Source organism: Cryptococcus neoformans, chromosome 6, assembly GCF_000149385.1.
Source record: "Cryptococcus neoformans var. neoformans B-3501A chromosome 6, whole genome shotgun sequence".
NCBI classification, from domain to species: domain Eukaryota; kingdom Fungi; phylum Basidiomycota; class Tremellomycetes; order Tremellales; family Cryptococcaceae; genus Cryptococcus; species Cryptococcus deneoformans.
Window position 1 is genome coordinate 1,035,556 of NC_009182.1, and position 12,500 is coordinate 1,048,055.

Genomic DNA, 12,500 nt, shown 5'->3' on the forward strand with positions numbered 1-12,500 from the left:
CCGGCCCCCCTCCCCGCCCTCCTCGCATCCTCCAGCCCGCCACCCCGTCTGCCTCTGTCCCGATCTCCACCGCCGAAACCTCCACGGCCATCGCCGTCTCATCAACCGGTGCCGGCCCCCGAACCAGCGACAAACCTCCCCCCGGCGCTTCCCGTCACCTTTACTGGCGAGCGCACCAGGGCCCTCGCGTTCATCAACCTTCTGGAGCACTCGGTCCAGTACCACTACGACGCATTCTTCGCAAACCCGTCTCTCGCCGTCTCATGGGCGTCGGCGCACCTCTCTGGCCCGGCTGCCACCTGGTTTCAGAAGCTCAGGGCCACCTCACCTGAAGCCTTGTCCTCATGGAAAGCTTTTCGCTCTGCGTTCGCCGACGCGTACATACCTCCGAGCGGTAGACTCTTGCTGCTCGAGCAACTTCTTGAACTGCGTCAAACAACGACTGTGCAAGAGTATAACCGTTCCTTTTCCCGACTCATGGGTCAACTTGACATGACGGAGGATTCTGGCCTTGTCAAGGATATCTATCTCAGAGGTTTGAAGCACGATATCTACGTCAAACTTGAGGCGGAGCTCGAAGAGCGAGGCAGACCAGTCTCTGTGGGCGAGCTCGCCAAACTTGCTTACGCGCTTGATCGTGCCCATGGCCACTTACCGTCTATTGACATGAGGAACCCTTCTTCAAGCTCTTCCCAGCCTGTCGCAGCACCTACCCCTTCCTTCCCTAACACACGCTCCTCTAACCCTTACCCCACGCCCACCCTTTCCCCTTCCTCATTAAACACCTCTGCTTCCGATCCCAAACCCAGAACGCACTCACAAGTTCCCCCTAAACCTATAATCCAACCCATTTTGCAAGACCTACCTCCTCCGCCCGCTGACATCGGTCAGCCAAGGCAACAGTACCGTCTCCAGATCCGTGATTACCGACGTAAACACAACTTGTGTGCTTACTGCGGAATGGGAGACCATTACTTGGAAGAGTGTCCGGATAGGGCAGACAGAACATCAGAGCAGGGCGGCAAGAAGGGTAAAGATTGGAGGAGGGCGAATGGGGGAAAGGGGGATGGAGAATTTCGGGGGAATGATAAGGGGTGGGCGGAGGATAATTAAGGCAAAGTAGATGCGCCTTCTTCTGTCGAACAGAGTCAGGGCCGCATCTAGGGCGTGAATAATAGGCAAAGCGCCTTGCAGAGATTCTGAAGGAAGTGAAGCGCATGGAAGATGGTATAATGTTGTACATTAGAAACGAATAATGACAAGGACGCTTTGGTTAACGTAGATCCATCCGCATGTACACTGCACTGGTCCCAATTCAGCTATATATCAGATGGCTGTTTACATTGTCAGTCATTTGATCTATTCCATTTCCCGTTGAACAATTAAAATTTTTCCCTATCTACAAAATTTTCGGTATATTAACAAATGAAAAAGGATAACAACTAGACAGCACAACTTCGACTTTACAACTCTATAGTGATCCAGAAGAGTACAACTTTGTTAGTCACCTTCAACACAACTGAAGCTTCCATGGCCCTCTCGCACATCCATCTTCTCCTCCAACTGCTTCAAGAGAGATCCCAAAAGAACTAGGTGGAATAGCTACCAAACCCATCAGCCTTGTTCCCTTTTTAAACAGATCGATGAAGATTCAGGTTTATATACTCACAGGAAGAAAGGGTTCCCCATGTCCGTCGCATCCTCGGCACCCAACGCTTGTCCCTTCTTCGTAATCTCCTCCTCACTCAACCCCATCTCAGCTATGGCCCTGGTTTTTTTCCTGTTACAGTATTGGAGATAGATACGTCAGATAATGAGCGTGGCGAATTCGACGCCCATACAGCATGCGATGGCGATCTGCATTGTGTGTGAATTTAGTTAAAAGACAAGGTACGGGAAGTGGCGGAAGAGAGCGTTAGCAGGTAAGGCCAGAAGAGAGGGAAAGATGGAAACGTACGGTACCGGGAATGTAGTGTGGGGCGTCTTTGGACTTCATAACTTCAGAACCGGCAATATTGCCAGCGCTAAAAGTATCGTGTTTATTAGTCACTACATACCTACGTTGTCCTAAGAGAATAGAGACGGAAGAAAACTCACCAGTAGGCGATAAAGGTCGTGGAGCTCATTACAGTTCGCTTGGTACGACCGGCAGTGTTGGAAGAGATGAGAGCCCATCCAGAGAAGAGAGGGAGAATAAAGCTGTGTTGAAAATGGTCAGCAAGGTACTTGGATAGCAGGACGCCAAGGACAGGCTTACGTGACTGTCATAAAGTACATGCCCCACTTGGTCCATCGGTAGCTGGTGTCCTCAGGAAGCAAAGCCATGAAAAGAAGCTACCGATCGTTTATATTCAGTTACCGATCCAAAGGAGAATAATAAATTGGGGACGATGACTTACACCGATGAAGGGGAAGATGACACTGATCATCATAAAGTACATCCTGAGTCCCTTGAACTTGAGTGTCATGAAACCGACAAAGGCGAACCAAAGGACAGAGACAACATTTTGAGGGATACCGTACAAGATGACTTGACTCTCAGAACTGTTATTATTGTATTTCGTCAGCTCCGAGGCGGAAAAGATCAAATGGTCTTACAAGCCAAAAGATAGAGTGATGACAGCACCAAAGGTGGTAAGAGCACCATTACACTAAAAGGCGTGAATATTCAAGTAACACGATCACGCGGCTATGAGTGTACCCACCACAGAGACCAAAAAGGCGTTGATAAACTGAAAGTACAATGCAGGGTCTAAAAACGCTTCGCGTACTTGGCCCCACTTCCAGGTCTTTCTACCAGTCGTGTCAGTGCCAGCGTTGTTCTTCATGACTCTGGCATAGGCGATCTTCTTCTCCTCTGCCTTAAGCCACCTGACCTCGTTGGGGGTACCGAGCAAGAAGAAGGCTACACCAGCAGCAAGCAAAGTTTGACCACCTAGGAAGACGGCAATCCCTCGCCATGCCGCGAAACCACCAGGGTTCTTGTTGGCAGCTTGGGCAATACCGTACATTGTCAAACTGACAACGATACCCCAGCCGGCGTTGGCACTCTGGAAGATGAGGGAGCGAGAATTGTGTTCTTGGGATGTGTACCAGTTGGCGATGATGAGGTTGAAACCGGGGCTGATTGTGCATTCGAAAGCACCTTGGAGCAGTCGCAAAACGAGGAATGGCGCAAAGGACTTGACGAAACCTTGTGCAAGGACAATGATACCCCAGCAGAACCTGGTAGATATCAGCTCTAGGTCCAGCGGATGCAAACATGCACTCACATGTAGATGGTCAAGCATTTGCCCATGTCTGACGTTTTGTCAGTTCGATACTACAGCTACTGGTTACTTATAAACTTACTAAAACGTTGAAGGAGAAAATTTGAAGGGAACTCGCAGACAGCATAGGCCGTATCTTTGCGTGACACCATAAGTAGATTGGTCGTTGTCTATCACATTTTTTACTTACAGAACACCACGGTTAACAGGGAGTATTGATTGCCGTGCATGCCAGTGTCAGCCTGCACGCCGTACAGGTTCTGCAAGTCGTCAGAGAAGAATCACACGGGCGCATATGCTGACATACCATTGTACCGAGACTATCATAGTTTCTTGTCAGTATCATCCCATAGCAAATTATGGGCGAAACAAAAACGCACCCAGTTTTGTCCGTCTGCTGGATACCGTAACACCACCACATCAGAGGCAAAAGGACCCAGTCTACCTTGCGCTTGAGCTTCTTGTATTGCTCTTCCGTGTATTCATCCCCCGCCAGGATGCTTGGAAACCATATTAATGATAGGTTTGCATCAATAATCTACAGTCATCACTCACGCGTCTTCAGCGACTTTGACTTCCTCTACCGTCACCAAATCTCCATTCCCGACAACCTGCTTCTCATCTGGGTAGTCGTCCAGCTGGGCATTGGTCAAGTAGTGATGTGTCAAATGTTCTCCTTTAATCTCGGCAGACATGTTAAATCGTAGCTTCGTGATGTGTATATGGTTATCGTGAGTTTCGAGGTGCGATGGTGACTAAGGAGTACGCCTGTAATTAGCTGTCAGGCTAGTCTTTAGCAACATAGGGATTCACCAGAAGGGTGGATACCGAAGACACTTATACCCTTCCAGACTTGCCTATCGGCTGATACAATTTGTAAGGCAGATAAACCCTGTTTGGTATTGGAAAACAGTCCAGACAGAAGATAAGGTCGAAGCCAAAGAATAAAAGTCATATTTGACCGCAGCACTGATCCATTTCCAAGAGTACAATTCATGATAGCCAGCGATAAGGACTATTACGGTACCCGGGAAGAGGACACATACTTACAGTGTTTCGACATTCGGGATCATTACTATTGATTCGATAGATTTTTTCCAATCGGCTAATATCGCAGAACGGTGTTTTCCAATCATGGTATTAAGATTGACATTATTGTGCCTGCGCCTTGAGGAGCTGTTCCTAACGGCTGTTTAAGAGTGGACAAGATTGCGAGTACGCACCAATAAGAAAACAGATAGGGTGAGCTGCTTATCAGCACACGATGGTATGAATCCCTCACCTTGCTTTTCGAGTAAACCTTTGACATATAATCTGACCATATTGAACGATATCGTACCAGTACACTTTCAGAAAATAGACCGCTATTTCCGGTGGTCATTCCCACGTTATCTTTCATTTAGCGCTTCAATTTCCAACAACACGGCTCTCCACCCACGACTACGATGTTTGAGATATGCAGTTAACGAATAGTCTGCAAGAGTTGGCCTGATGTAAATCATAACTCACAAGCCGTGAGCTGCGACATGTATTGGCGTGAATTAAAACGTTCAGGCATCAGCAAAGAGCAACAAGATATAGATAAGGACGGGCCAATAGCGTGGTGGTGGACGCGTCAGGTGGAGGCAAATGATAGCGGAGCCCGAGATAAATAAATAAGGCTGAGCGGCGAAATCCGTTGATCGTGGAAGAAAACTGCGCGCGTTGGTGGCTGGCGGAGGACAGACAAATAAGGATAGGACGACCTATGCTATGCCCGCTAGTACAATGGTCGTTGCGAAGTGACCCAATACTCGTACTGCAGTAACCCGCATCACCATAGTACATACCGGCTATCATTTTCCCTCGCTCCTCCAGTTGTCTGATGGAAGGTCGGATAAGGCATCAGATTAGGTGGTGGCCGTGGCCACTGCTGGCTGGACATTCGTTGGAAGATGAAAGAGGCCTTATTCCTGTTTGCAGATGGTAAATGGTAGAGCATGAAAGCGGAGGTTAATTCCTGATAGTGGATGGCAAGATGTCCCATGTCGACAGATGCAACACAAATGCTGTAGCGCGATAAAATCACTGCTGCAAATTGTTTGATGGTGAAAGATATTATTACTTTAGGTATCACAAAGTGGACAGGCGATTGCAAGTGGGCCATGTCTGGAGCAACTGTAAAGCTCGAAAAGCTTTGGGCTCCGACTATACTGTTTTCTGTCCTTTGTGTATCAATGTACCATATCCGATTGTGGTGGAGACTTTTGCCGAATTACATCTATATTCGGCGTGGCTACAGCCATTGAATTACTGTCGATTGGCGCTCCATGATGACTTTCACTTCACAGCTCCTAATTCTTCAAAATGCTTGATCCAAGTGATCCCAAATGTCATTGTACGGAGTCTATTGCTTATTTCAACATCGCCTGTCTACTCCTCTGCGCTTTTCTTCCTCCCGGTATTCAAACATGACTTGCGCGGCGACAAACAGACATGAGCTCGCAAACAGCATGAAAGACCACCCTATCATGCAGTGTAAATAAATAAACTTTTATGCTGTTAGATTAGAATGGCGCACCTGATATTGTCGATGTAAGTTCGTGCAAAAGATGCTTTGTCCCGTCAAGACCCAAGACAAAACCGACAAGGTTGGCAGTCATCATAAGTAGAATGTTGGCCACGGCACCTACAGCGCAGGCATGACGATATAGAGGATGCGCTCCATACTTCGGTCATAATGGTAAGTCGTCCGCCCCACGACATAGAAACCTCCACATACCTTGTCTGCAGCGAATAATTTTCTCACCAGTATTTCAGGAACGAGGAATAAGCTGACCAGCCATCCCCACGCAAGCAATTTGAATGACAGATCATGCCAAAGAGCTACGAAAGTGAAGACGAGTAATGTGGCTGGGATTATGTTCTTCGATCCTCCCACAGGTACGTAAATATATCTGAGGCAATCAAGTTGGTAAAGAGGCTGAGAGCTGGAAAAAGGTACGTACCTAACAACCCAGAGGTTGAAGCTTCGATGCCAGCTACGCCAGAAACCCAAAGCCGAATAATTGTTCGCGACACAACGGATCATGTTCTCAGGAGGATCAACGCCATCGAGTAGAGCCCAAAGACGGAAGAATCTCCAAGGAATGAGCAGCTATAGGCAATATTTGTCAGCACAAATGCGGGAATCCAGAAATGTACGAATATACCTTCAACCATACTATCACCAAATTCCAGAATCCTATCATGCTCAACTCGGCGGGCGAATCTCCCTCCCAGGCCGCTGTGTCTTTAATTGCCACAACATAGATTGTATGGAGTATTGACTCCATGGTCAGGATGCAGAACAGAAAGCGGACAGCATAAGTCAGCTTCGCTCGTACGCTAATTGACGCAGGAGCTCGAAGCTGCCGGAGCTATCAGCCATTCCGCTTACTTCAGGAGAGGTCTTAAGAAGCATACCTGCCATAAAAAATCATTGAAGGTCATAATAGGGCCCGCAATATACAGAGGCGGGTACAAGCAGTATGCCATGTAATTGATGAATGAATAATCTTGTTCGGCGCCAGATGTCTGAACACGCTTGCGATATTCTGCTGGAGGCTTAAGGCTCTCTTAATATTTATCCATTTTAAGACGATAACGGAGCTTACGGATGTGTTATTCGATGGTTCTTTCCAGATATAGTCTAGGCCAAAAGAAACCAGTCTCATCATCGTAATGTTGAAACCGACATGCCATCTAGGCAACAGTCCCTTATAAGTGTCCTACATGATCACGTTAGCCCCGTTTAAGTTTTTTTATAAGACTCGCTCACCAGTACGCCGAGCTTCGCATGCAAATTTCCAAACTTGTATCCTTCCCATATCTCGTTAAACAAGAGAATTGCCATGTTTCCACAGATTATCAACCAGGGCCAAAATTTGCGGATTAAAGGCGTGGCGGGAAATTTCGAGACGTGATAGTTGATGGCTAGCAGAGCGATGATCTTGATAGCTGAAGTTCCATGGAGGAGTATTATCATAAATGTGGAGAATAGTGCAATAAATTTGGCCCTGGAAGAAGGGGATGGAGCTAAGCGGGCTTGAAGAGAAGAAGTGACAAGGTAAGCGGAGGAAAGGACGACAAGGGCGAGAAGGTTGTCTCGGAAGGATCGGTATTGGGTGTCACTGTTATCCTAAATTTCGTGTCAATAAGACCAAGGCGAGCATTTGATTCACGGGAAGCGTACAACAGGTCTTCCAAAGAGCCAACCTGGTGACAGCTTGTGGGCAAATTTATAGTAGTTGGGATGGCTTGCTGCGCTCAACGATCAGTTCTGCCATACTCTCTCTCCAAGGACTTGAACCCACGCAAGCTGACTCTCATAGGAACCCATATCATCATTGGTACCACCATAATAAATACTAGAGTATACAATCGGAACTCCAGCGTATGCCATTTTGAAGGTCCTGGCTCATGTCCAGCCGGGTTTCGAGCATTTGAACCGGGTATTGTAATGGTAAAGTCAGTGACGAAGAGCTTTCCTTTCTTTATGCCGTGTTGAGGTGTTATAGGAGGTGGTATGGGGTCTTCTAGAGGCGGCATTTTTGTGATCCTCGCTTGTCGGTTCTGCGCATGGGAGGTCAGTGGATAATAGTGATGGAAGTTGACTTTGACTCACGCGTGCACGATTTGTGAAGGGCGCATTACCGTTGTTCATGCTTGCAATGAGTGTATCGGGCAGCGTTCATGACGGGCGTGGAGGAGAAAAGGCTGTATATATCGTTGTACTGGGGGAGTTGATTATGATATGTACTGGTTCAATAGCAGCGTATTGCTAATACACTAACTGCCCTAACCCGTTACGTATCGATGGCTGAGTGCCAGCAGGTTCGCTGCGGGAACTGGCTACATACGCGAACGCGACGTAGAAAGGTCTTGGGGAACTTACAGTGTGTCCGGGATTGCATTTTTTATAATGCAGCACAACCTTCTTCTCAAGACCTATGTAGCTCCTTAGGAGTTTGCTTTACCATGCGTTAGCTCAAGCTGGCAAAAGTACGATTTCCCGAAAATTATTTGCATGCATGAAAAATCCAAAACACCCACACGACGATCTCCACTCGGCCGATATCGCTCGAGATAACTGCTGTCGCCATTTCGCTTCTCCGGCATTTGTTCCGTTACCTACAACACTTGGCATATTCTTCTGTTTCTCTGATCTTCCCGCGCTTCTCTCTTCGCCCTTCCACGTCAACGACGGCCCTCAATTCCTCAGTCCAATACCTCCATTATTGTCCATCAGTATCTTGTCTACGCCCTTCCTTTGATTTTCACCACTGACCAGATTTGCGCGCCAAGATGCAGACCGCCGTATCTGATAAGCAAGTGAGTTATTTTGTCACTAATCTAAGCCTTCCCATCATCACACCATCTTGGTGATCCTATTGCGTCTTCAGACGTATTATTGTCTTACTATTGCCAGTTCCATTAATCTCTTAGCTATTGATCTCCCCGGTCTCCATATTCTTCACTTTCATCATGGCCGATCGCACCTGTCCATTCGCTAACATTGTCGCTGCTTCCCAGTTGCACATCGGCGTCTCCAGCCCGCTCGACACCCCCTCGTTCCGACCCAACACCCCACCCTTGGAGCATCCCGCTCAATCGTCAGCGAAGATCACCGAGCCTGGCATTGATGGTCTTCCTGAACTGGATTTGAGGAACCCCATCTCGTCTTTGCTTAAGCTCGGTACCAAGAGGGCCCACGTCAAGGCTGAGCACTCTGCTGGTGCTGCAGCTCTGGTTCAAGGCGACTTGGGTTTGGAGGAGTACATCAGATGGCTTGCCGCTCTTTGGAGGATCTACGAGTAAGTCCCATGTGTTGTACCACAAGTTCGGCTCTGATGGTGACCGACTCCTTTGGACTAAATTCGCTAATGTGTCACCTAGCGTGCTTGAACTCGGCCTCCAAGAGAACTCCTCAAATCCCGTCCTCGCCCCCACCTATGACCCAGCCCTCCTCGCCCGTGCTGCCCCTCTCGCTGCCGATATCAATTACCTCCTCACCCTCTTGCCCAAGGACAAGACTGCCGTGGAGACCAATGTCTCTCTCAATGAGCCTGCCACTCCGCTCCCTCCGTTCCCTCTTCCCTCCTTCATTGCGCCCATATTCAACGACCCTCCCAGGCCTTTGACAAACTACCTCAGCCACGTCCGAACACTGTCCGCTTCTCCCGTCACCGCTCCAGGCCTTCTTGCCCACGCTTACGTGCGATACCTCGGTGACCTTTCCGGAGGACAATTCATCGGTGCGCGAGTGAAGAAATCTTTCGATCTTCCGGGCGATGATGGGACCAAGTTCTACCAGTTTGATTTCCAGAAGGGAGGCAATGCGCAAGGCGATGAAAGCAGAGCCGAGACAAAGAAGCGACTGGCTGAAGTAAAGGATTGGTACAGACGAGGTATGGATGAGGGTGTGGGCGAGGACCAGAGGCTTAAGGGTAAGTCATCTTATTTGTCAATCCTATGAAAACGTGCTAATACCGAATGCAGCCGACCTCATCGAAGAGGCCAATCTTGCTTTCTCCCTCAATACAGATCTTTTCTCCATCATTCAAGTACCTGCCAAGGACAGCAAGAAGGCTGAATCTGGCGCTGTTGCTACCGAAAACAGACCGCAAACCCGCGCAGAACTCCTCACGCAATCGGCCTGGTTCCTTGCAGCAGCCCTCTTTGGCGTGTTCTTGAACATCTACGTCGGACCCCTCCTCTCAAAGTTGTTCGCTTAAATTAAGCTTTAGTAACGGGAGAGTTGGAGAGAAATGAAGAATTAACAGCATCAATTCACTAAAAGGTTCCATTTTCTTGTACTGCCCATGCACTATTTTTTGGTTTAGACTTCTTACATCCATGCCATGGGATTTCTAATTACTAACGCGGTTACTTTCGTTCGTAATTGCGGTTAGCACACCTCCCTTTTATTCCTAATCTTAATATGCCTCTCAATGGTAACAAAAAATGCTATAAAAAACAAACTACGCGCCATTTCAAACAAATGACGAAGACCAAGATAATAAAACTTAATGCAGTAAAAGAATTAGAGACAGGCACATTATTGCAATACAAAGGCGAGAGAGGGATCCGGCAACGCTTGAGCGCATTGATTACTTTGCTGGAGCAGGATGAGCTGAGACTTCACGGCTAATGTTGAGCTTTCGAGCGGCTAATGTTTGGGAAAATGGTCGGTGAATTTGGTCGTAATTTTTAGGGCGACGGAAGAGGAGGACATGCTGCAGAAGGTGTTAGCGATCGCTTCATGGATTCCTTGTCTATAGACTAATGTACCGGTTCCTGGGCTTATGGTTAGCAGAAGTTCTACATGGTTTCGTTGTACGCTTCACTTACAGGCTCGTGACGCATATACATCTCCCATCTGCATAAACAGGCACATCACAATCAGTGAATGTTTACATTAAAACTCAAGATATAGCTCACCCAGGGGACTGTCTAATCCCAATCCCTCTCCAAACTTCTTCAGCACAGACGCCAGGAGGAATGAATCTGACAAGGGGTTTTGGAATCTTGAAGGTATCAACGTTAGTAAAGTGTCTGAGATGGCCATGTATCAATATATAATTACTGACAATGACATGTCTGATAAATCAAATGAGATCAGCTTCATTCAAGGCAATGCTGTGGATTGAAGACCTACCTGAACTCCCATTCATCATCTACAGATAAACCAACCAGAGTCAGTAAACAACGCGCCAAAGAGACCCAACATCATCACTCCCGCGTCCTGGTCAGGAAACGTGTACCCACTAGAATATCTGGCACTGTAATGAATCTTCTCTTCGTACATCTGAATGGCTTTTCGTTTCTCTTCGGCGGTGTAAGCCTTCTGGTGATACTTCTTGCTCATTGTTTGGGTTTTGATGTTTGAAGTGGAGGTCTCTGTCACGGACACTGAATCTGAGTTTAGAGAGTGATCTATGTATGTATATTGGAATGGTCGTTATATCTGTAGGAGGTAATTGTTAGAAATTCAGCAGATACCCGATGCAAAAGGAATGAAACGTAGAAACATACTCGTACTACTTCGTAGCTTCTCGTGTGCGGTCTTGTTTATTGCTCAACTTTTGTTTGGTGGATTCGTCGATTCCAAGAAAGAGAGTGTCTGCTGTCCAGGGAAGAAGGATCCAGAGGGAGCCGAGATTAGAGAGTAGCGGGAAGTATAGGGTGAAGATAGAATGCCTATTGTTGTGGCTGCCGGCTTGCTGGAGAAGAAGAAATAACAAGAGATACGCGATGGTTTTACTGCTCGTAGAAATCAACAGCGGTCAACAGATGCGTCCTTTCAGGCACAGAGATACGGGGCAACTCAGGGATGCCACGTGGTAAATTCCGAGTACCCGGCCGAATCCCTTAATTCCGCCGCCACCATCGTTGTGTGTTCGCGTTCACGGCGGTTCATGCAGTGTTTTGTTGTTCGCGTCAATTGATATGAATGGTGTAGTGCGGGATCGTGGATGACTGTATTCCTGCACCGAAGAGGTCCAAAGATGGATGGCTAAAACAGATCGCTTTGGCTATCTTTCAACATGAACGCATGCCGTGTCAGGAGAAATGAATCAACTCACGAAAAGGAAGAGGCTCGAGTGCGAAGAGATACTTTTGAAATAACGATGCTCTTACCGAGCGTAGTGACAGTCGTGATAGTTTGATGGTTAACATATATACCATGAATTGCTATACATGTCTTCCTGGATTCATGTACAACAATAATGTTCCTGAGAAAGCAGCACCGCTAAATGATAACTTACAACAGGCCACTGAAAAAGCGATCCCAGAGTTTACAATACCATGCACATAGCCTCTCAATCTCATGGCGGACATCCCATGTATCCAACAAGTTCAATAGCTGAATTGCTACCATGTTCTTCTCTTTTTCTTCCACTGTAGATAGGATGGAGAAGCAGACCTGGCAGAAGACAATTTCCCTTCGAGTAACTTGTTTTACGTAATTATTTAAGCATCGGTCGGCATTTGATTATTTATTTTCTCTAACTTTTTTGTTCGTCGGCCACTGACCACGACCACTCTTCCACCGCCAAAGAATCATCTCGCTCGTTCGTCAAAAACATACTCTTATATCTTCATCGGAAATTATTCAGTCATCGTCAAAAATGAAGTACGCCGTAAGACTGCTCAATGAGGCTTCCGAGTCAATCCCCCGGATTAAGCCTAGAACGTACTCAGTATCTC

General features: G+C 47.3%; 6 protein-coding genes across 6 annotated transcripts in view; 3 read left to right on the forward strand and 3 right to left on the reverse strand.

Annotated features, from left to right (window-relative positions):
• Positions 1-1,113, forward strand: part of CNBF3480 (hypothetical protein) — a gene marked incomplete at both ends in the record, with an annotated part of 1,260 nt that extends 147 nt beyond the window's left edge. Inside the window, one exon of the mRNA XM_769576.1 lies at positions 1-1,113. This exon is cut by the window's left edge and continues 147 nt beyond it. Coding sequence (XP_774669.1) covers positions 1-1,113 — 1,113 coding nt within the window.
• Positions 1,114-1,806: 693 nt separating this feature from the next.
• CNBF3490 (hypothetical protein) lies at positions 1,807-3,964 on the reverse strand (the record flags this gene model as incomplete). The annotated part of the gene is made up of 13 exons (XM_769577.1): positions 1,807-1,857; positions 1,958-2,024; positions 2,098-2,199; positions 2,258-2,334; positions 2,400-2,544; positions 2,599-2,651; positions 2,706-3,225; positions 3,273-3,300; positions 3,352-3,405; positions 3,460-3,529; positions 3,577-3,589; positions 3,650-3,769; positions 3,825-3,964. The coding sequence occupies 13 exons, from the start codon at positions 3,962-3,964 to the stop codon at positions 1,807-1,809; spliced, it is 1,440 nt and encodes a 479-aa protein (XP_774670.1).
• Positions 3,965-5,667: 1,703 nt separating this feature from the next.
• CNBF3500 (hypothetical protein) lies at positions 5,668-7,953 on the reverse strand (the record flags this gene model as incomplete). Its single annotated transcript, XM_769578.1, has 11 exons — positions 5,668-5,774; positions 5,830-5,977; positions 6,031-6,205; positions 6,257-6,405; positions 6,461-6,658; positions 6,714-6,833; positions 6,905-7,018; positions 7,069-7,428; positions 7,483-7,550; positions 7,604-7,862; positions 7,915-7,953. 11 exons carry the CDS (start codon positions 7,951-7,953, stop codon positions 5,668-5,670), a joined length of 1,737 nt encoding a protein of 578 aa, XP_774671.1.
• Positions 7,954-8,594: 641 nt separating this feature from the next.
• On the forward strand, positions 8,595-10,024 carry CNBF3510 (hypothetical protein; the record flags this gene model as incomplete). Its single annotated transcript, XM_769579.1, has 4 exons — positions 8,595-8,621; positions 8,823-9,103; positions 9,186-9,736; positions 9,789-10,024. 4 exons carry the CDS (start codon positions 8,595-8,597, stop codon positions 10,022-10,024), a joined length of 1,095 nt encoding a protein of 364 aa, XP_774672.1.
• Positions 10,025-10,399: 375 nt separating this feature from the next.
• On the reverse strand, positions 10,400-11,157 carry CNBF3520 (hypothetical protein; the record flags this gene model as incomplete). The annotated part of the gene is made up of 7 exons (XM_769580.1): positions 10,400-10,525; positions 10,581-10,586; positions 10,641-10,668; positions 10,731-10,816; positions 10,880-10,889; positions 10,948-10,966; positions 11,058-11,157. 7 exons carry the CDS (start codon positions 11,155-11,157, stop codon positions 10,400-10,402), a joined length of 375 nt encoding a protein of 124 aa, XP_774673.1.
• A 1,264-nt stretch (positions 11,158-12,421) lies between these two features.
• The window catches only part of CNBF3530 (hypothetical protein), a gene marked incomplete at both ends in the record, with an annotated part of 1,005 nt that continues 926 nt past the window's right edge, over positions 12,422-12,500 (forward strand). The window contains one exon of the mRNA XM_769581.1: positions 12,422-12,500. This exon is cut by the window's right edge and continues 6 nt beyond it. Within this exon, the coding sequence (XP_774674.1) occupies positions 12,422-12,500 (79 nt within the window).